At 41.1% G+C, this 23,389-nt stretch overlaps 1 protein-coding gene across 5 annotated transcripts in view; it reads left to right on the top strand.

Moving 5' to 3' along the window:
* GNAS (GNAS complex locus) overlaps positions 1–21,649 on the top strand; it is a 131,864-nt gene extending 110,215 nt beyond the window's left edge. For all 5 annotated transcript variants that reach the window (XM_068208008.1, XM_068208009.1, XM_068208012.1 and 2 more), the window contains exons 6-12: positions 14,845–14,899; positions 15,240–15,313; positions 15,765–15,823; positions 17,429–17,549; positions 18,543–18,673; positions 19,196–19,263; positions 20,147–21,649. In XM_068208008.1, coding sequence (XP_068064109.1) covers positions 14,845–14,899; positions 15,240–15,313; positions 15,765–15,823; positions 17,429–17,549; positions 18,543–18,673; positions 19,196–19,263; positions 20,147–20,293 — 655 coding nt within the window. In that variant the 3' untranslated portion in view covers positions 20,294–21,649. The remainder of the gene's footprint in view (positions 1–14,844; positions 14,900–15,239; positions 15,314–15,764; positions 15,824–17,428; positions 17,550–18,542; positions 18,674–19,195; positions 19,264–20,146) is intronic.
* Positions 21,650–23,389: the final 1,740 nt, after the last annotated feature.

The following is a 23,389-nucleotide window of genomic DNA, read 5'->3' as shown; positions in this document are numbered from 1 at the left end:
GAACAAATACCTTTTAAAAACAAACAAACACTAATGAACACAGGTTTGTTACTATTATTATGAGGGGTGTGATTTACTTTCTCAGTTCGGTTCTCATGAGCAGTCCCTTTGTTGTGCATAATTGAAATCACAATGTAGATTGTGAGATAATGTGACAATTACCGTGTTTATATTGTGTGAAACACGGTGTTTTTTTGAAACAAACCTCTGTAATTACCAGAGTCTGTACAAGCACATGCTGCTTTTATACATACATGGTTTACAGGGTGAATCGGGTTGTAATATCCATGTTTAAGCAATGGGATTTTTTTAAGTTCTGAACTGTTTCACATGTATTCCTGACATCCACACCACAAGGCATCGTAATGGATTAATGGTGGACACACAGAAAGCTGAAACAGATTTTTCTCTGCAGAGTTAGGTCTGTCTTTGTAAATGTATGGCATTTTCCCTGCCCGCTTTCTTAGAAACCAGGAATCACTGGATCAGACAGGAGGGGTCTGGTCAGAAGGGACCACTGAGGCCACCTTGTCCCACCTCCCTGCTCAAGCAGGGCCCCCTCAAGCACCTTACTCAGGGTTGTGTCCAGACAGCTTTTAAAAACTTGCATTTTTTGACTGTGATGTTAGTCAAAGATTTTTTTTTCCCTTGGGATACCTTTTGATTGTAACTGCACTGAACATATGCAGATTGTGCTGATAAAAATGAATGTAGGTGACAGGAGGAAGTTCTGCTGCAGAGCAGTGTGGGGCTTGTGGGGTTTTTTTAAAGGCTTGATGTTTGGAGCCACAACCAAGAAAGTCAGTGACCCAAATGTAAATTATATAGGCCTTAAGGGTTTTTTTCTTCCCCACTCTGTTATCTTTAAGCAAAGAAACCAAGAATCATAAGATATGTTAGTAAAACAGGTCTCTCCAATGGAAGTGAGCTCATTCAAAGGAGGAAATTTTCTTCCTGAATTAAAATGAAGGATATGCTTATCTGCAGAAGTACTCCAGTGGTGGTGTTCCCTCAAAACCTGTATTTAGATGCAGCATGTAATTCTGGCTCGGTTTATTAGCATCTCAGATCTTTTTTAATTTTCTCATCTGCTTGTTGGCAGTCTGTTCCCTGCACTTCCTGTGCGTGTGCGTTCCTACAAAGCAGATAACTGCAGTTCTACAAGCTGGAGCTGAACGTGGGTGGGATGGCGTGAGGGAAAAGTGCTGTTTTGAAAGCTCTGCACCTGTCACTAGTTCTGAGCATCACCATCCGTGCAGGGCAAGCCAGTGTGTGCAGGATGCTGCAGAAATCTCTTAGGCAGCAAAATGTAGAAGAAAAGCAGGAGTGGCTATATTTAGTAGTCACATATTATTAACTTCTGTGTAATGTACCAGTCGCCGTGCTCAGACACCCCTTTTTTGTGGTGAATTAATAATTTGCTGCTGAGGACAGGAAGTGGAGTTAAAGTGCTGTTGTGTGATAAAAGCTGTGTTTCACATATGGTTATGGTGTTTATAGACTGTGTATGTATAAATAAGTACCTGATACGGGGTAGGTAATGCAGGAACACACCTCCCTTTCACCAGAACCTGTGAGTGTTCTCTGCAGACTTTCTCCTGACCCATCTGATGAGAGTCTCTTCCACCTTGAAGCCTTTGCTGCTGCTCTTAGTGTAAACCATGATCCGGAAGCTCTAATTATAGTCACGCAGAACAAATGGAAATCCTGGAATTGTCTCCAGCACTCTGGAATCACAGAGTTGCCAGTTGCAGGTATCAGAGCAATAGGTGAGCCAGGCCAGGATTGCTCCCCTGGAGCTGCCTCATGCCTTCACTTCCCAGCACAGCTTTGAATTACACATTTATTTCCAGGTCTGTGGACTGTGACTGGCGGCCACTACATTTTAGGATATATTTGAACCTAGACTGCAATCTGATGCTGTACATCATTTAGTGCTTCTTCAGACATTATAAGAGCCTAGCTGGGTTTATGTCTTTTTGCAAAATAGGCTTGGATATTGGGCAGCCAGAACCCCCAGCTGGGACTTAACAAATGTTGATGTGGGAATAAGCACAATGTTTGGGGAAGAGGAATACCATTTTAGACCCCTTCTCATCTTTCCCACAGCAGCAATTATACCCATGGCTTTTAGTGTCTTTTTTAGTTCAGTTCTTCTCCTGAGACTGTTTAAATGTTTCTTTCATGTAGAAGAGGAAATTTGTAGCCTGTTAATGAGTAATTTAGGTTTAGGTTTTCCTCCATTTGAGATGCAAACATGAGACACTGCCCTCTGCAGACAAAGAGATGGTGAAGATGTGCTTGTCTCCTGCTGGAATCATGGTTTATAGTCATCCAATGGATTTTGGAGATTTTTTTGGAACTTCAGTTCATACCTTGGGCTCCTCAGGTTGGCTTTTCCTTCTCTTGGATTCCCTGCTGCCTGGCTGTGATTGAGTGCAGAGGGGTGGGAAGTCCACCCACTGGTGGTGCAAAAATGAGTTGTTATTCATAGCTCTGTGATACTTTCTTTTCAGTGTAATAAACCAAAAACATAAGCCAGTATCAGTGGAATTTCAGAATTAATGCCCACTGAGATGAAGTTATGAAGTTCTTCCCCACCTCCTGGTGTTTGCTTCATGCACCATTTTGTACTTGTTTCATGACAACAGTGGGTAGAATCTTTCTTTCTTTTGTTGTTCTCCTTGCCCCCATCCCCAGAGGAAAGCTGGGACTGGAGTTAAGGTTTCCAGAGAACGTGGCAGGAATTTAAAGTGAGCGGTTTTGTCCAGGGTAGCTCAGCTCAGAGATTCTCTCCAGCCTCAGCTGAAGGGAGGTTTGTGGTCAGGGCTCTGGCACAGCCTGGGAGCACAGAGAGCTGTGTGAGAGAGGGATGAGGCTGTGGGAGAAGATTCCCTGCCCAGGCTGTCCCAGTCCTTGGCCTCTGTAAAGGCTGCCAACAAGGAGGCCAGTGAGGATGCTGAAGGGTGGTGTGTCTATGTCACCTCTGGTACCTCCTGAATCTTAATTGAGGAATCGGTCTTAATTCTTCTGAGTATAAGGCTCCACCTCAAGACAGAGCTATGCCTTCTGCTGCTGAGGAGCTTTTGGGGTTGTAATGCTGAAATAGTTATGTTCTGTGAATAATACATTTAGTAATTGTTGAAGTAATTGCAACACTTTTATATAGGCAATAAATAGAGTCAATAAAGCTTGTTCAGAAGAGCTAATTCCCCCGGAAGCAGCTGAACAACTTCCTCATTTTAACATTGCCAAACAAGCCAACTGGAGAGCAAGGGATTTTAAGAGTTGTCCCAAAATTTCCCCGTCCCTCACCCACACCCCTCTCTCCAGTCCTGTCTGGATTCCGTGTTTTGCAGCACCTCAGTGTTCCTCTGTGAGCCAGAACTGCCATGGAAAACCTCCCTGAGCCAACGTGACTCTGGCTGAGAGAGGAAACAGGCGCAGGTTGTGCCTTGTCAGGGATTTTACTTTTCCTGTGCACACTTCATTCTAAATTCTCTGTGACTGCAGCATTAAAAACACACAGCTTAGAAGAGTCTGCATGAAAAAACACACTTTGCAAATGGTAGAATATGTTTTGTAAATACAAAGTCTGTCCTACTGTGTTTTACAGTCATTTGAATGACTAGAGCTTTTAGTACTATTTTAAGGTCTTTTATAGCCAGCTGTGTCTTTTCAGAGGTGAGATTTAAAGTTCATATTTTTGTAATGATTTAAATTCTGCTTCAGAGTGAGTTGAGTCAAGTTAGGTCAGTGGGGAAGAGGGGGGAGGGCCAAAATACTGTATTTAAAAGATTCTAAAATGGCTTGGCATGTCCTTTGTTAAATTAGGACTCTTTGTGAGTCTTTGTAAAGCCACATTATTCTGCGAGGTGTCCATTTTAATTGAGGCTTAAAAGCACTGAATACCCAAATGCCGTTTGTGGGAACACTGCATAGTCAGTGGCTGTGTGTTGATGCTGTCACAGACACGTGAGTAAGCAAACATGGAGTGTTTGTGTTAGATTTTCCTTTTAGGAGTAGCAAAACAATCCACAAAAAGCAGAACCATGAAACTGGATGACTGAAAGGTTTTTCATGGGGACTAAAAGAGGACTGCACTATTCCAGAACCGTGGTGACTCCTGTGAGTGGCTTTGCCACAGAAGTAGTGTGGTCACCTTTATTATTTACCTTTGATTTTGGCTTCAAGCTTGATTTCTTGCTCCTTTTATCTGCCTGAGTGTAATGTGTGCCAGGGACAGACAAGCACTTAAACTTGACTTCTTCATTTTGTTGTATGGCAGAACTCAGAACCAGGTATTTGCTTTTCACTGGAGCCAAAGATGAGTGTCCCTGCACTGCTCAAAATTCACAGTATAAAATGCAGTTGCAGCTCTGTACCATTTGCCTGGTTTAAAATGATATTTTTTTTAATATCCCTGGTATTAAATTTCATGATCAAGCGAATGTTTTCAAGAAAAAGAAAAAAAATAATAACTGTATTGTTACAACTTCCAGATGAGAGATGTGCTCTTTACAGATGCTTTCAACTCCAGGTGCCAGTTTGTGCCTCTGCTTTTACAGAGGCCTGGAGGTTTTTTTGCTGGGTTGAAAGCAGAACATTTAAACAAGAAGGAGGTGGGGAAGCCACATTCCTCTGAGGAGAGCACGAGCTGAAATGTGAGCTGCTGTGAGGTGTGGGACTGTCAGCCCAGCAGGTTCTGGCAGGTACTCGGTCCTGTCCGAGGCCCTTCAGCCCCTGCCCGCAGCGTCACGGGACAGAAATGAACATTTCAGTGTCCTGCCAGCAGCATCAGAGTCAAAAGTACTGCCCTTTTGCCAGAGAACCCAACTTCCTAAAGTACTGAACAAAAATCTCAGCTGGGATGGTGCCTAAGCAGACAAGATTCCAGCACTGGATTTATATCTCGCATCTAAATATATGCAAACTATTTTTGTGAAGATCTTTGTGTATTTAAATAGGGAGGTGAAGTCCTCCCTCACCACCCTGCTCAGAGCCCAGCAGAGATTTGTCTTCCCATTGTTTGGGATCATCTGGGGCCTGATTCCTTCCCTGAGCTATCACCGCTTCCTTAATTCCTGCGGAAACTCGGGCTTGGTTCAGAATTCCTTTTCTGTCACGTGAGGTCCTGTCAGCTCCACTTAGCCTTGTCCCTAAAATTCCTGTTACAAATGATGTTGCCCATTTTTCCAGTAGTAACTGGGGAAGTGCCTGGTTCTGTGTTCTCCCTGTTTAGGTTTACAAGCCACACAAAAGCTGAAAAAATGTGGGAACTGTCTGAACCTTCCTTTTATCTGGTTTTGTAGATAGCTCTGTTTCTTCAGTTTAGGGAGACTAGTATGGAGTATTAAGCTTGTTAATTCTTTTATCATCTGCGCTTTTATTAATATTTTAAATTGTTAACATAATTTTTAATTTATTAGTGATGTCATTAATTCTTCAGCTGAAATCAATTCCACTGATTTGATGGCACTGGAGGGAGCTACAGACCATGAGGATAAAATACTTGGTTGAAACACAATGAAAGATATCCCATTAGGTTCACCTGTTTTAATTGCTCAGAGCAGCCCACAATAGAGGACTTACACCTATAACATGCATAGGTTATTGCCATATTAAAAATAGCATCTGGGATTGAAGGAAGCTTTCATACACTTATTTGAAATCAAATATGGAGAATTTCAAACATTCATATTCAAATTTCATTAAAAATTCTTCATTCTGAATTGGACTTTACTTAAACAGACTCCTTAGTCTAAGTTAACAGCAAATATTCTTAAACCTAAGAAGATCCTTATTGAACCTGACAGATTTAAATTAGATTAGATTGTGAAAAATTATTAAATTTCAAGTTTTTCTCCAAGTTCAGTCTCCACAGAGCACAGGAGGGGTGCAGTCACTGATGCATTATTTTTTCTTCTGCAGTATATAAGGTCTGTGTCTTTAGCTTATAATTAAAAAAGGTTTAAAACAGGAAAATCCATGGCCTTGTTAATAGGTACTTTTCCACATTCCAGAAAACAAGGCATGACTAAAACAGTATTAAAAATATGGATATTTCGGGGGAGCAGGTGGGAAAGAAGTTTACCAGCAGCCACACTGGAGTTGTCACTAGTCCAGCCTGTTGGCTTTTAGATAGTGAAGACCATGGAAACAATTTGTTGTTTTCTTACAATTAAGTGCTAGACTTCAGGTTTTAATTCCTTGGGTAAAATTAAAAGTTGTGGTTTTTCGTGTGCAGAGCTTTTGCTGAAATAACTGGAAAAGATACCAAACTTGGTGGAGGACCCAGATTCTTTAAGACGACAATCTGTGAGAGTCACAGGAGGTCAGAACCATTTCCAGGACCAGGAAGAACAGAAATGAGGATAAGTAAAAATGAAGGCAGGCAAGCAAAATTGCTTTAAAGTGTAAAAAAGAGAAAATATCCCATATCTAAACCAATGGATTTCATAGTGTCGTGCAAGAAACAGGTTCGTTAATTAAGCCCAGGTTTCTGGTGTGTATGGCCCTCCAAAATTCAGGAGGAAACGTTGGCGGAGCAGCGAGCAAAGTGGAGTAAGGAGTTCTGCTGCACGAACATGTAATCCCTTCGCCTTTTCCCGAGGTTTTGGTCTGCTTCTGCAGCCTTGTTAAGAGAGAAAATAAAAAAGTGAAAAAGTTAATAGAGATTGCACCATGTTCCTCCCCGCTCCCTCCCGCCCCGGGCCTGCCCTGGGATGGGATGGGGTGGGGTGATGGTGATCTCATCCACACCAGTACCTTCCACTGGTGTTCCCAAACTGGGCCTGGGAGCCATCTGGGCTGGGAATGCAGATTTGGGGTGAGCAGGGCCCCTGGCCAGCGTGAAGGAGCACAAATCCTCCATAAGGATCGTTCCATCAAGGCAAGGAGTTAACGGCAGAGGGGAACTGGGGATGCCATGGAAGCCCTTCCAATGACTGGAATATTGGCCAGGTTTGGGTCATCCCGTGTAGTGTTTGCTGCTCTACAGCCCTGTCCCCCTCATCTTTCCCCCAAAATGAGAAAGTTTGTCCCTTACGTGGGCCAGAAAGGGCTCTCTTACAGTGATGTATGAGTTGCTTTCTTAAGGAAGAAAAAAATAATTTCTTTTCTATATGATTTAAATCGAAACTTGCAGCTGGTGATAGGGCTCTTAGACTAACTTGGAGTATCCTTAAAAAAACCAATAAATCCAGCATTGCATGTTTTACAGTACATTATCCAAAATCCTTCTGTGCAAGCTGCTGTTCCTGAGGTGTGCGTTGTTCAGATGGCAGGGGAGCAAATTGGATGTGGTGAAGGGCAGGGGGGAGGGGAGGGAAGTTTACATACAGCTCGAAGCCTGGGTGGAAGTAACTACAATTTTTAGCAATGAAAATATCCATGTAGGGACCTAAAGGAATCCTGTGGGCTGATGGTGCAGCTTGCGTGGAGCGCGTGCACGGTGCCTTTTTGGCAGACAGAAGATATTTTACTGTGGCTTAATGCTTATTATAGTTGCAGTTTCTTGATCACCATCTGTAGTCTCTATTGGTTTTTGATAGAGCAACTAGGATTTTATATTTTGGGAGTGGTGTTCTCTGCATTATATCACGCTGACTTACAACTTCCAGTGTCTGTGAAATAACAAAGTCTCACAACTTCAGTCTGGTTCCTGAGCTGCTGCTTTCCTATGCTGGAGAAAATATTGAATCTCCTCATTATACAAATGGCTTCTGTTGAGTAATATTGACAAATACACTGAATAACATTTTTGACATAACATTCTGTTCCCACACAGATAATTTGGATGTAATTGAATGGGTTGATCAAGAGCCTGTGCTAAAAATACGACATTTTCTCACCCACTAAGTGGAAGAAAATGCTTGCTCCAGAGGCAGTTGGGTGGCACGGAGCTGCTGGGAGGTGGGATGGGATGGGATATGCTGTGACTCTGGTTCTGTCCCATGCTGAGGGTCCAAAGGGATGATGCTGAGAGCAGCCCTGGCACCACAGGGATTTGGGAACCACGTCCTTCTCCAGGCTCCTGGAGGCACAGAGCAGCCTGAGAGTGATTTTAGCTGGAGCAAAGCACTCCATCCCGGGCAGGATCCCAGCCAGGATGCCTGTCAGACCCGCAGGAGCACTCAGTGCACTTGAGCCAAAAACGTACAGAAATGGTTGGGGGGTGAGGGGGGAAGATTTGAAGATCTCTTTTCTTTCCTTCTGTTTTTCCTTATTTTAATGGTCTCCTGGGCAAAAGGCTGCATTGTTACAGTTTCAAAAGCGGGGTGGTTGTGCTGCAGGCGGGTGGGGAAGAGAAAGAAAAATAGACCTTAGAGAAAGGCTGGCTGTTTAGTATGCAATAAAGTGACTTTTATACCTCTCCCAATCTCCTATCAAATAAATCTCGTGCTAACAAGCAATCAAACCCGTTTCCCTGCCCTGCTCCGCACAGCCCGAGCCACATTGTACCTTTCCAGCCTTTGAAACTGCCTGTGCCTATTTTTATTTGTCAGGCCGGGGCTGGGCTGGCCCCATTCCAGATGTGTCTCACAAGATTTGGTGCTGATGAGCTATTTATAGCCCTGTGGTTCCATTGTCATGGCAACCGTGCTAGAGGCCAAGGCGGCTGGGAGCTATTTCTGGACTTGTGCTGTAATGTAAAACTGATTGGGAAAGTTAGTGCATCCTCTAAGCCAGACTAACTTTAGACAGGCAGAGAGAGGGGGGGAAAAAAAGGAAAATAAAAAAAAGACAACTACAACCTCTTTAAATAGATTTTTCTCTTTCTCCTACCTTTTCCCCATTTCCCTTTCGGAGCGCCAGCAGTGTTTGAAAGCTGCTTTGCCTTCTGCTGGGTTTGTCTGAAATTCATTCATGCCTCCCGGCGGGTTACGCTGCTTTAATTAGGCAGTTTGGGAAGCTGGGTGCGTAACCAGCCTCGCTTTTAGGGCAAGGTTTGGACTTCCCAGAGACACAGAACTACAGGGGCTTTGCTGGCGCGTCCTGGTTTTCTGGGATAGTTGCAGTTCTTTGTACCCCATAGCTTTAATACTCTATTTTTTGTGTGTGCTTCGCGTTCTCCATGCCATATAAGGAACTGTAACCTTGATTACCACAAGATGATTCCAAATATATGGAGTCATACTTTTTAGCTTTCTCATTATTTGCTTCAAAATTAGACCCATGGTGCCCCTCCGCCTCCAAGTGGCTGGAATGCTCGAGGTTCTTCTGGAATTACAGCTGGGGCCGCTCTCAAAATCACTTTTCTGGGATATGCATGCATTGACACCATCTATAATTAAATTCTGAGCTTTAGACTGTTTGTAAACCTTTCTGTGCGACTCACAATTTCGATAAGGAAATCATAATAGCGCTTTGACTTGAAACTGGAAATCAAAAAGTGTTTGCAGCTTCTTGGGAAAGTTTTCTGGAGACTTTTGGTTTGCTTCTTTTCACGTCTTACGCTACATTTCGAGGTTCATTTCCAACATAAATCTGGTTTTCAGTGGGACCCTTATGTCTGAGGACTGACATATGGAGAATGTTGTTACAGGAACATTGTATGTGAGATGTTTTTAGATGCAATATAGTGCTCTCCTAATTATACCAGTAATACTTGGTACAGTACTGTCCCTATGTGCCTGTCTCTATACAGGCTTTTTCTCTTTCCTAATTGTAAAATTGTTAAAGTAATTACAAAGGGTTTGTAATTTATTTTCTCTCTTTATCTAGTTTTGATTAGGCAGAAAAAAGAGCTGTGCCTTTCTGAGCATTTTTAATTTTTCAGTAAAGTTTGTGGCACGTTTTCAGTGACAACCTCAGCAGTAAAAGCTCCCCCTTTACAAATAATAGAAAGTACCAGTACATCTGTAAAAAACAAACAGTCAAAACCTACTGATGTCCTAACTTCAATTTTTAACTTAATTTGAGGAAAAACCTGACAAGTTTGGTTTCACATGCTGCCCATGTTTGCAGAACACTATAAGTACCAGCAAATTGAACATTTGCTTGTTTTATTTGCATCATTCCTGTAACTCTGCCTGCTGTTCTGCTCCTCTTGCAAAATAAATGAGCTGAAATCTTTATCACCAGTTTGAGGAATAGGCTTCCCTCCTCTCCCCACCCCTGCTTGCTTTGAGCAGCAGAAAGGGACAGAGTCGAGGACAGTCAATTTGTTCATACACAAATACCCTTTTAAAAGGGAATTTTCTATCTTTGTACTCATCCTATGTCTCTGTCTCAGCATAGACAACATAGCTGAAGAAAGAATTTACCAAATAGTTAACTGCAGAGCTTCTAGAAAGGATTATGGCAAGGACTAAAAAGGCAGGAAAGCAGTAGTAAAGCATGGTCTGTTCTGAAAAATAAAAAATGCACTCTTGCTTACCATAAACACTGTTAATGTTGAGTTAAATTTCAGCTTAAAACTACTTTAAGTAGTACTTTGTAGTTCTCATAGGCTGTAGATAAATAAAAACCCACTGGACATTTGCAGAGTTTGGTCTTTAGGGTGATCAGTAAAAAAATATTAATATCTTTCTGGTCATAGAAACCTGAATTGCAAAGACTGTTTTAGAGGTGATATGGGGAAATGCCAACGTAATTCTTAGTAAAATCTTGATAATTCTTAGTAATTCTGGTGGGTTCTTAGTAATATCTTGGTAGAAACACACGACTCAGTGGAAATGAAAAATGGAAAATATTTCCACTGACTCAAGGGACTTGGGGCAATTAACTACTCAGTGTGCCTGCCTTTAAAATAGGTTTGTGCCATGTGTGCAGTTTGGGGTGTGATGGTGGAGGCAGGAAATGCAGCCCCAATGAAGGCAGGCGGGAGCTGGAAGTCTGATTTACTGTCTGTAAAATACCTCGAGGCTTTTTAGAGCAAAGAACTTCACAAATGCAGAGTTTCAATGCTACTGTTGAGGCTTATAAGTTATAAACAAATGTTGTCTTTAGTTGGGATTGAAATCTTGATTTCATGAAGTATCTTGCTGACACTGAAGATGAGATCTAATTGTGTCTTTTAAGGGAGACATTTTATATGGAAATTCAAGTTACAACTTGACCAGAAAAAAAAACCTGATGGAAATAAAGCTCTTCAAATATAGGTGTGTTGTCAATTTAAGACACCTTTCCAGTGTTGTTCTAGGCTGAAAACAAAAGCTCTTCTTCACAAAGAAAAAAATAATAAAAAAAAAAAATCCTGTGTGCCAACCATTTTGTCAGATGAGAGAGAGTAACATTCCAGTTACTGTTTGTTGAGCAGGCTGTCAGGAAATGCTCAGGGAAAGCAGCCTGCGTTCCCCTCCCGTGCTGCCCCAGACAGTGAGGCTGTGCTGGTTCTGAGGTGGAAGATTTGGTGTGTCACACACCTTTCCAGCAGGGAAAACAAGCTGCAGTTCTTTGTCTGTCAGCAGCTCTGTTCATTCAGGAAATTCCCTCCATAGAGATAAAGCAGCTCTCTCTGGATGAAAGAACTCCAGAATAACTCAGGTACTGGCATATATCTTCATCTGAAAACTGGGACATGGTTTTGATGTAATAGATTTTAGTTAAAGCTTGGAAAGAGTTGAGGATACATGTATGGCCTAATTACTTAGACCTGCTGGAGCTAAGGAAAGCCTCTGTGTAGCTCTCTCTGTGAATCTGCCCTTAAAATTAAAGACACTTTATTTGTCACAAAGATCTGCTCGGAACACTTCACGTGTCCTTTCCCTTCCCTAAGCTAAAAAAGGGGACACAAAAATGCAGCATATTTTTTTATTTCAGATTGTCTTGATTTTTTGTTAATACCTTTCACTTTAATATCTCAGAGACACAACGGGTGCTGTCCTAGAGATGCTTCCTCTCAGTGTTGCTGACTACAAATAACCTGAAGTCTTTTGAGGGTTTTTTTGTTAGTGTCTGTCAGAGCTGTATCAGTGTTTTATAACACAGGCAAAAGAGCCTCTTACTACGTGACAGAATTTTGCAGAGCAGGAGCTGATCCTGTTATTTAGTCATGTCCAGAATGTGGCCCAAAGTGAGAATTGGCAGCAATGCTTGAATGAATTATTTGCTTTCTGGAAAATAGCTTTTCCATATAATCTCTGGGAAGATTTTACAGAACAAAAAAAAACACTAACTTTGTAACTTGGTTCAAGGCTTGCTCGCAGTATAAAATTCGGTTTTGTGGTTTGACAGTTTTATGTGAATTATTTCATCAAGGTCGCTTCTGTTTCTCCCTGTAAGTTCATTGCTGACACAGTAGATGGTGGGCACATCTCCAGTAGGCTTAGAAGAATCTCTCACAGCAGTGAATTCGGCACACAGAGTAGTACTCAAGTGGCCTCACTTATGTTTTGGGTAGAGCATAGCAAGAATTAAAAATAGAAATTAATGATGGGGAATTTGTGTTTATTTTGAATTGGGCTTTGTTCTCATCCGACTGGATTATTAGTTTAATTTACTGGATAAATTGTTTGGTTTTGACTAACATTGACTGAGAAGTCTCTGAACTCAGTGCATTGATGTTTTCTGAACTCTCATGCTCCCGCTGTTGCTCCTTATTTTAGGTGTATCAGAGCAGATCAAATTTCTGCTCCCCTTTTCTCCTCACATTTATTTTTACATTCACCAACAGACAGAACAATCCCCTTTCTTTACACATGAGCAAAAAAATCAAACTGCTTTTTAATGCCTTTATCCCTTTCTACCCTTTCTAAAGCTGCTGGAGCAGAGTTTGATGAAAGGCACAAGGGAAAATCCTCATGGAACGAGTGGCTGTGCTCCGTTTTCCCTAAAATGCCCTGGAAGCAGGAGGGGTTTTCTGGTGGCTGTCTCACAGTGAAGGACTTCTTCTCCAGGGAGCATTGTTAGGAGTGTCAGATGTTGCTGAATGTTGGGAGCTTGTTTTGGGGGGAAGAAGAAATGTTTATTCCATTGGAACTTGTTTTACCTGGCAGGAGCGTTGCTGTTGGAATTCATCTCTAGTACAGTACTACTGCTCCTATGTGGCCGATGTTTTTCAAGGAAATCATAGGCCTAAAAATAGTCTGCATAAACAACAGTAATAGGTTTGTACTTTCAGTTCCAGGTTTTAGCAATATCTTGTTGTTATTTTCTAATTTTCACTTTCCAAAATCCATTAAGCTGATTAGCAGAGTGTTTAAAAATAAAACAACAACAACAAAAAAAAAAATCCCCCAAAACAAAACCAAAAACCCACCTCTTGTGGAACCCAGCATAAAATGTTCTGCTTGGATAAATTCATACAGAAAGGCTGGGTGATTGCAGTAATCACCTTTGTATCTTGATGAGCATGTTCTGTTCGGAACATTTTTTAAGCATCCCCCAACTTGTGAAATTGCCACGTGATTCTGAAACTGTGCTCTGAGGGGAGAGGATGGGGTGGAAACACTCGTGCTACTTGGAACTCAGTGCTGTTGTACTTATTTAACATCCTCTGTGTACTGAACAGAGAGTTTTATATCTTCCCTTTGGATTAAAAAAAAAAAAATAAAATTACTTAACAGCTTGGAAGCTATGAGGAAAAAATCCAGCTTGCAAATTGCAGAGCACAGTTTGTCACCACTTTATCCTTGTGAGCCTGTGGCCATGTCACGTTCCGTGATGGAAATTGATCTTTGCACTTTGTCTCACGTGTTTTTGTAGCGTGTTAGCTTGAAATACATTTTAATATGTTTAAAATTCTGTAATTCAGTCTAAATAAAAAATTAATGTTCATGTGTCTCTGAAGAAAGATCATCTAGAAAAGGGCATTGCGCTGATGCAGTTGTAAAAACACAGGATTATTTTTCCCCTTTCCCTGCTCCTCATTAGGTGTTTTGGGAAGTTAGCTGGGGCTGAGTTGTGTGGTGGCTTTAGTGGCAGTTTTTTTGGGTTTTTGAGTTGTGAATCTGGGACAGGTCTCCCTTTTTGTTAGTGCACATTAAAGGAGGCGGGGAAGACTCACCTTTCCTTTGTGATTCCTGCTTCAGAGAGAAAACAATTCATGCAGAGCAATTCCAAGGGAGCTCAAGGCCTGTTGGTTTGAAGGCGGATTAATCATTAATGTTAGGGGTAAAGCACTGCTGAGCTGGAAGGGGCTGAGCAGGGGGGCACCTGGCTGAGGACCTGGGGCTGGGGGCAAACACCATAAAGTCTGCATCCTGAGCTGCTGGTTTGCCACCACAACAAAGCAGAATTTACTAATTCCTTGAGATTTTTGCTCTTTGAGTTGAAGTGAGAGATAATTATGAGGTTATAGTTAATTGATAAAAAAAAAATGAAATACTCCAGTTATCATCTGTAGGTAGTGCCTGATGAATTTGACTGAAATAAATCTCTTATTACCGAAACACTGATACAGCAGCTGACAGAAACATCAGTGTCCCCTCTCACCTAACTGAACTTGTACTGAAATTCCTTTAGGGCTTTCGTTTATCTAAAGAACTATAGAGCTGATAAGTTGTTTAAAAATACTCATTTTACTTTCGGGGGAAGTACATGTGGGCAGTTTGCTCGAGTCATTGCTTCACCGCGAATAGCAGCAGGTTACGTTGTGGGATCCCTATGAATAAATGACCTAAATTAAACTGCCGGGTGTTGGTGCAGGAGGGGCTCCCTGGGATTCCCAGATGGATTCACTGAGCTGCTCTCAGCCCTCTGCCGGCTGCTGCTGACAACGCTCCCCCTGAGCACAAAACCCACATTTTGCCTTTCCAGCGTGCGATTTGTCATCGTTTTGTGAGCCTGAGGGCATTAAAATGCGCCAGAATTTACCTGGGAGCTGTCAGTTACTAAAGCACCAGAAGGCTTGTCTGATTTGAGAGTAATGACTTTCTCTTTTTTCTTTCCTCTCCCCAGTTTTCTAGACAAGATTGACATAGTCAAACAGAACGAGTACACCCCATCTGACCAGGTACGTGGAGCTTTGTGAGGATTTTACACAATTTATCTGCCCCCTTCATCTTTGGGGGTAATTAATTCATTTTCTAATTGCCATTTCAAGTATTGCCATGCCTTGTGCATTTTAGTATTCCAATAAAAGTGGCTTTGTCCTTTGGATTTTGTTTATACACATGAATTATGTACAAGGTTACTTCACTTACAAGATTTCCACCATGCTTCTGTGGCACTGAACATTCCAGTGCTTGGTGTTGTAGTGCAGCGTGAAAAAAAGGGGTTTATTTCCATTGCTGGATATATGGGAACACACCAAGTATCTGTGTTGAGTCAATGCATTTCCCTTTATGCTTTAGGATCTTCTCAGATGCAGAGTTTTGACATCAGGAATTTTTGAAACCAAGTTTCAGGTGGATAAAGTAAATTTTCAGTAAGTATAATTCTTTCTTTTTTGATGACTTTATGTTTTTCTTTTTATGTTTTTACATTTTTTTAATGCAACACAGACAAATACCAAGGTAAACTGGGAAGAGAGCCTACCATATAGTCATTGGGCCTACTGTATTTCTCAAGTGTCAGTGTTTAATAGAAAGGAAGTATTTTACTATTTTTTAATTTAGTAGTCTGGCTTGAAAATGAAAAGCAAATCGGTGTGCCTTATTTTAAATCACAAAGAACAAAATGTTTTAAATCCATTTTCTCTGCATGCATGTGTTCATGGACTGCTTACTTGTTCAGGTTCTTGTAATCCAAGATTCCCTTTAACTTCTGTAACACAGAAGTCCTAAAGTTTCTTACCTTTTCTGTTTGCATGTAGACACAAACAAAAAAACCCAGCACAAAATGATTCTGACTGACTGGATTTATGTTTTGTTTTTTAGTATGTTTGATGTCGGAGGACAACGAGATGAACGCCGAAAATGGATCCAGTGTTTTAATGGTAGGAATAGAATTTCTGGTGGCTTTATAAAATAGTTCTCTGCAGAACTGTAGTGCCTAATCTTCATTTTCTCAACTGTGTGAGAACTCCATCATCTTTCCATGTAGCTTAATAAGGAGTTATCTGACAGTCATACAGGATTGAATTTTTTCTTGACATGTAAGCTCCTGTAACTACATAGAACATCTTTGAGGAGAATGCAGGTGGAGAGGAATTTGAATTTGATAACTTCAGCTTGTCCATTTCTTTGGCTTCCCTCTCTTCAGTTAATCAAGGATTTTTTGAGGTGGCTTTGTGCATTATTTGCCAGCTGTGAGAGTGTAAACTCCAAGCAATGTTCTGTCCTCCACGTGCAGGTTTACATACGGATGTGCCTGTGCAAAATACAAAATACAGGGTAATTATTACATGCATAAAACCAGATTATCACATTTTTGTGTATAATTGCAGCTACTTGGCTCTGTTGTGATGCTTCTTTCTGAATCAGCAGAATGAGGTTGTAGGGAGCATCTGTCTGGTTCTAGTTAGACACATCTGGTGAGAGCTGGAGTCTCTTAACACCAGTGTCCCCATGAGTTCAGGTCAGGTTTAATTCCCACATGACTGCAATTAGGCAGATTGTGTCTGTCCTGAAGTGTGACAGGTACCTTCACTGCACCTCTTTCTTTTACTCTGTATCTGTTTAGATGAGAAACCTTTTTCCACACAGGTTTTTGTAAACCTAGACTTGGTGAAAATATTTTCTCTTCTTTGTTGTTTGGACAAAATAGCAATGAAGTTACACAAAAAGTCCACCTTTTTTTTTTTAGAAAAGTTACGGTTTGATCCTAGAGAATAAAGAAAGCAGAAGGCAACTTGGAATTCATGGTACATTGCTACAGTTCCTGTCACAGAATCACCTGGACACTGTGTGTGTGTGTGGAAGGACTGGGCAGTATTTTCTTCTGTGCCGTTAGTGACAGATTGTTTGGGTTTTACCTCTGCTCCTTCCTCTTCCTGTTACCTCATGGTCTGACTCATCTGTTCTGCTGCTGTGCCCGAGGTGGATGAGCCTGGCAGTCAGTGAGGGACTGGAGCAGCACAGGGATCCTGATTCTGTGATCCTGGGAATGCCTCCCACGGAAGAGATGGGGCTCTAAGCAATGAAATTCACTACAGGGGGACCACTGCAATTACCCATGAATCCACTGCAGTCTGCTGTTGTTATTACTACTCTTTACACAAATCAAACGTGCTGTTTGTCCTGAAGTTTTTCCCTCAAGGACCTCCCTGTCCTTTCCTATAGCTCATGGTTGTTTCCAATTTTCTTTACATGTTTTAAATTCTTCTCTTGGCTTTATTCAGTTTCTCTCTCTTGCTCCAGTTCCTTTCTTTCCTACATTTTCTGTCATTCCGTCAGCTTCTGTTCTGGAGCCTGCCTTGCCTGTCTTCCATGGTTTCTTCACTTTCTTTTTTGATTCCTGGTACTTAAAAAGCTGTCAGCAACAGCATCCCAGCCTGTTCTCTGCAGGGAGCTGAAAATCTGGCAGCTTCTTACTGAACTTCATGTTTCCTGGCTATTCCTTGTGAAGCTTGGCATTAACCAAAGGGTATTTCCTGGTTTAGATGTGACTGCTATCATATTTGTGGTGGCGAGCAGTAGCTACAACATGGTGATACGAGAGGACAATCAGACCAATCGGCTGCAGGAGGCACTAAACCTCTTCAAGAGTATCTGGAACAACAGGTCTGTGAAAGGCTCTTCTCACTGAGGTTGCTGATCCTGCCTCACACTGCAGCCACCACTCACGGAGTGGCTGGCTGGGACAAAGTTCATTTTCTCCAAAACAGCTCATAGAGTGCTGTGGTTTGGGTTTTGCCCAAAACAATGCTGATAACACACTCGTGCTGCTGAGCAGTGTGTGCAGAGCCCTCTCGGTTCCTCACTCCGTTCCTGCAGTGAATCCTCGGGGCTGTTGGGAGGGGACACAGGTGGGCAGATCCAAACTGACCAGAGGTGTGTTCCGTGCCACATAACATCATTCTCTGCAGTAAGGGGGAAAAGAGGGGATTTTGGGAGGTTACCCAGCTTGCTGGATATTGGTCTGCCCACAGGAGGTGGTGAGTGATTGCCTTTGCATCACTTGTTTTGTCTTCTCCTCCCTTTTACTTATCCTTCACTAATGAAACAGTCATCATTTATATTTTTATCTTGACCCCCAGATTTTTTTGCTTTCATTCTCCTTTTCCTCCTCCTCCACCCCCTGAGGAGGAAGGTGAGTGAGGAGCTGTGTGGTGCTTGGCTGCCCACCAGGGCTAACAGCACGGGGGCTCTGTTATTCACATTTCCTGGCACAGTCTGGGCTGGTTCTTTGGTCACAGCCTCCCACCTCGAACGTTTATTACACTCAGATCATTGCAAACAGCTCTGCACAACTACTAATTGGTGGTTGCCATATTGAGGCTGAAGTAATTAAAGTAGTGATGGAGCAGTGCTCTGGGAGGTGGAAATATTCCCCTGGGATGGGTTTGGATTAACAGCACAAAGTGGGGAGCACCCTCAGGGTGTGCATACCTGCAATTAAACCCGTGGGATTCGGGTATAAAGGGAACCTTTCCAAATCATTCCAGTGCGTCACAGGACCTTGTCCCCAGACATGCTCTGTGATTTACTGTATTTCAAGTTTTTGGATGATCTGGGCTGTGCCTCCTAACAGTGTTTGGTTTCCCTTTTCCACAGGTGGCTACGGACCATTTCAGTAATCCTTTTCCTGAATAAACAAGATTTGCTAGCAGAGAAAGTTTTGGCAGGGAAATCTAAAATTGAAGACTACTTTCCAGAATTTGCTCGCTACACTACACCAGATGATGGTAAGATTTTTAAGTTTTGTTTGCAATTTTTCATTTCCTTGTTAATCATATTCGTGATGGTTTTGGTAGCTTCAGCTAAGACTTGAAAACTCTTAAATAGATGTAATCATCAATGTCTTTTAACCAAATTGTAATGTTTAATTTAAGGTATTAACAGTGAGAGATTCCTGCCTTTAAAACATTTAATGTATTAATAATTTCATCATGACAAAATCCTTTTACTTTGGTGTAGATTGCAGTCTGACATTTTGTCACAAATGTGTCCTTGGGACTCCCCCTAATGCTGCCTGTGGACATTTCTCTTACCTGCCAAATGCCTGGTACTGTGGCCATTGTAATATTCCCTTGTTCTCCTGAAATCCTGCTGCTTTAAATAATGTTATGGTTTGTCTTGTCTCACAGTCAGTTTTGCCAAGTGTATTTCTGTCATATGTGAGCAGAAAACAGAACAAGTTGAGATTTTTAGGTGCTATTGCCAGAAAACACATGTTTTAATAAGATGCTTATTTTATTATTAATCAGCAACACCAGAGCCTGGTGAGGATCCCAGAGTTACAAGGGCCAAGTATTTTATTAGAGACGAGTTTCTTGTAAGTATTTCCTTTCTTTGCCTATTTCTTCTGTGATTCTTCTCAAACCCAAGCTCTTGCTCACCTTCTGCTGCTGCAAAGTGCTGTCACTTCTTGTGTTGTTTGTATTTAACATCCACATTGCATCAACCACTACTGTTGTAGTAAGTTATGAACTTACTACTGTTTCTTAGCTGCTTTTTGGATATTTGTTCGTATATAATTAAATAGCAAAATAATTGGTGAGAATTAAGAAGCCCCAAATAGAATGATGATTGAAGTCCTGCTTTTATTAATGGGGTCAGCTTTTTATTCCATGCATTATTTCTGAAGATAGAGACTAATCAAGAGATGCCTCATTTGTCAGATATTAATGTCCTTTTCATATTACCTTTCCCATTACTAGTCAGATGAAGCTATAATGGCCATAGATTTTTTTTTTAGTATTGTTACAATTACTTGTAATGGTGAGCCTGGCAATCAAATTGTGGACTCATTTTAAAATGCAGCAAAACAAAAAGTTGAGGGTGGCTTTCTGTAAAGCAGGGATAAAAGCTTTATACAGGGAGGCAAGATCCTTCTGCTTTTTTCATGGTCAAATGGACTAGGAGTTGTGTTGCTAAATCCACCAAAGCTGCATATAAATAATGGCATTTTCCTGAGTTCTGATTCCTCTCTGAAATTCCCCAGCTTGCAGTGACCACCTCACCGTATAATTCTGATCATTTTGAATTTCGTGTTTCAGGTGAAAAGCCTGTGGGCATTTTGCCACTCACTTGCACTTCTTGAAGGCACAGCTCACACATGCACACCTCACCTTCGCTCAGCCGAGCTTTGGGGACGGGTTGGGGCTCCCCCAGCGGGTTTTCATTTTAACCCAGTGTCTCTCTCTTGCTCTGCACAGAGAATCAGCACAGCAAGTGGAGATGGAAGGCACTACTGCTACCCTCACTTCACGTGTGCCGTGGACACAGAGAACATCCGGAGGGTTTTCAATGACTGTCGGGACATTATTCAGCGCATGCACCTTCGCCAATACGAGTTGTTGTGATGGAGAGCACTTTTTTCTGTGTTTTGGACTCCTTATTCCTTATTAAAAAAAAAAAGAAAAAAAACACCCTTGCCCACATAGGGTGGAAGAGAACTGTTTGAATCTCCCATTGATTTGCACCCCTCAACTTTTTCTCCTTGCTGGACAATAGCAGCACTTCTAAGCTTGCTTCTGTACCCCTCGGACAGTTTGAGATGGCCCCTAACACTTAAAAGGCCATTTCCATGAGGATTCCCTAACACTGTTATTAACAAAAAAGAGAGAGAGAAAAAAACCAAACCAAACAAACAAAAAAAAAAAGAAATAAAACCTAATTAATTAAAACCCCTGAATGTGGAGCACCTGAAAGAATTGGGGATGAAAAAATTAAAACTTTGAAACAAAAATTGGGGGAGAGAAAACTTTAGGTAATTTAGCACTGCTGTGGGCATAATCCTATAACCCGTGATCTCCACTTTGTATCACTCACTGCATCCGAGTAACGAAGGTGCCAAGTCACAGACCAAGTTTGAAGACAGACCCTTGAGTTTGGTTCTCTGACTGTAATGTGGCTTTGGGCGGAAATACTGACAATTCTCCAACAGACCTAGACAGTGCAAAAACCAACTGCTACCTTTCAGAAGGGTATTTTTAAAACCAGTCTTGGTGGTCTAAAGACAACCATGGACATTTATGAATTGAACTGCGTATGGCCTGTGATTGCAGAAAGAGTTAACCACACACTGTTTTCAGTTTGTCCACTGATGATCCCGTCTGCTCTAAAAATCATTATCTAGACTGTAGTCCTCACAGTCTTTCCCTTCTTTTTCTTCTTCCCTTCCCTCATTTTTTATTTTACTGCTGGATTATTATTCTTGTACAGACTGTAAAATGTATTATTTTGTACAACTTTATTGAAAATAACTTGTAGAAGATCTTTGTGCCTTGATTATGGCTGTACCTGTACAATGAGCTAAGATGTAAGTATGTTTGATTGCGCTGTACAGCTTTGTCAACCCTATCTGCAGCATTAGCTCAAGGTAGGGAAAATTTATCTGTAGTTTAGTTTTTCTGGTTTATAAAAGAAGGAAAAATACTGTTTAGTAAAAAAAAAAAGGAAAAAAAAGGAAAAAAAAAAAAAGAAAAAAGTACAAATTGTGCAAACTTAACCACTTTAAAAGTGAGGTCTTCAACAAGTGACCAGATGTTGCAGCATCGTGCTTTTTAATTTTTAGCTTTAATTCATTTAAATCTCTATCCAAATGCAAAACATGGCTTGTTTCTACATAAAACCAAATTTTGCTACAAATTATAAATGTTAGTCTTTGGTCATTCATAGTCCTTTTTTTGCTAAAGACAAAATAACCAGAACAATAACAGACACGTAGGGCATCATGCAGGTCTGGTGACCATCTCTAGACTGGGCCAAATACCCACCAACCTCGGCTTGCGCTGCGTGGGCAACGACTACCGGAATGGCAAGGTGTGCACTGCCCTTGGATTTGGCCACTGAATTCCAGTTTCAAACGACATTTTTATTTCTCTTTTAATAAAGAGATACTTTAGAACCTTTTTTTGTTTTATATTAACTATATAAGTAGCTTAAAAGTGAAGATGTGTGGATTTTTTCTTAAACTTGAATAATTTATGCAAATTATATGCTTAGAACAACATGTGGTACAGTAAAAAGAAAAAAGAGCAAAAATCACTGTAGCAATAAGAGAGCATGTAATTTTAGTAACTACTACACTGCTTTATATTTTATACCTAGGTGTTTTATGTCTCTGTGAGTGTGTTACTTTTTCATGTGTCTAAACCTACGTGTACAATTTGTACAGAGTCAGAAATTACAGCTGTAATAACACATCTAGAACAGTGTTAGCCTATATTACTCAAACACCCCTGTTCCCCCTTCATTTACACCCCTATACTGATCTGGATCTTAACTGCAGTGACTTTAAAAGGAAAAGAAACAAACACCAAAATTCTTGCCTCTTTGCCTTTCACACTAGCTTCCCTCCACCCAAGAGACCGTGTTGGCTTTCTTTGTTTGGGAAGAGATGCAGTTTAAATTCAGGTGAGGGCGTGGTCAGCGATGTCTGTGCAGCTAGACTTGCTTCAGGTATCAGATGCCTTTTCAATACTAAGAAATGCAACTGTTCAGAATTGTGACTTTTCCTTTGCTTTTGTGGCTAAAGTCTTAAAATGAACCACACAGTCCATTTTCACTGGAGAGCAGGGATGTGAGGGAGTTACTGTCCCATCTCAATTCAGAATTACTTCCAGAAACACTGAATAGTTGAAAAATTCTTAGCTGCAGTTGTTACTCACCTTCCCAGAATGATCTTTCCTGTTCACAGGTTTAGACAGTTGCCACCTGAACTTTGTAGAACTGTAGAGAACATGACTGAAAATAGGCCCCTCCAATTCAGAATGTATCCAGTGCCTGTAGGTGAAGGGCTGGCGTTTCCACTAGGTAAAAATGGGACACACGTAGTGGAAAGGAAATTCATTGTGAGCCTTAATTTTAGTTACAGGAGCCAAAATCTTTATTTTAGTGCCAACCCTTATCTTTTCAAGCCTAGGAGGAGTTGGTGTGAACACCAAATTTATAAATGGAGAAAACCTGTAGTGTGAGGAATGTAATCTCTTGTCTGAGAGAAACAAAGCACCTCCATTAAAAAAATTAACAAAATAAGCTTCTTCCTCTGATGAGGAGGACACATAATAACAATGAGCTAAATAAGACAGCAACAGTTTAAGAAACCTAAAGCTTTATATGAACAGATTCGTTTAGGGGATGCTTTTTTTTTTTTTTTTTTACTTATGTGAGGAAAAAGGCAAGTGTTTTGAATATGGTTGAGTTGCACAAGTACGGAGCGTGTGTGTGTCTTAATGTCTCAGTATTGCCTTTGTTAGTCTCTTTATTAGTCCATGCAGTTTGGTGGCCTGGTAAATGCAAGTCTTATTTTTAACAGCTTTCTTTTTCCTTTCTTTTCTTTTTTTTTTTTTTTTAAATACAAAACCATAAAGCTTTAATGCTTGCTATTTAATAAGTAACTGTGTTTTCTTCTGTCTCTAATTTAGTGGCCATAATTTGCAGTTAATTGAACCATT

The sequence above is a fragment of the Anomalospiza imberbis genome, chromosome 17 (assembly GCF_031753505.1).
Source record: "Anomalospiza imberbis isolate Cuckoo-Finch-1a 21T00152 chromosome 17, ASM3175350v1, whole genome shotgun sequence".
In the NCBI taxonomy this organism is placed as follows: domain Eukaryota; kingdom Metazoa; phylum Chordata; class Aves; order Passeriformes; family Viduidae; genus Anomalospiza; species Anomalospiza imberbis.
The sequence above is the reverse complement of the archived record's forward strand: the minus strand, read 5'-3'. Positions and strand labels throughout refer to the sequence as shown.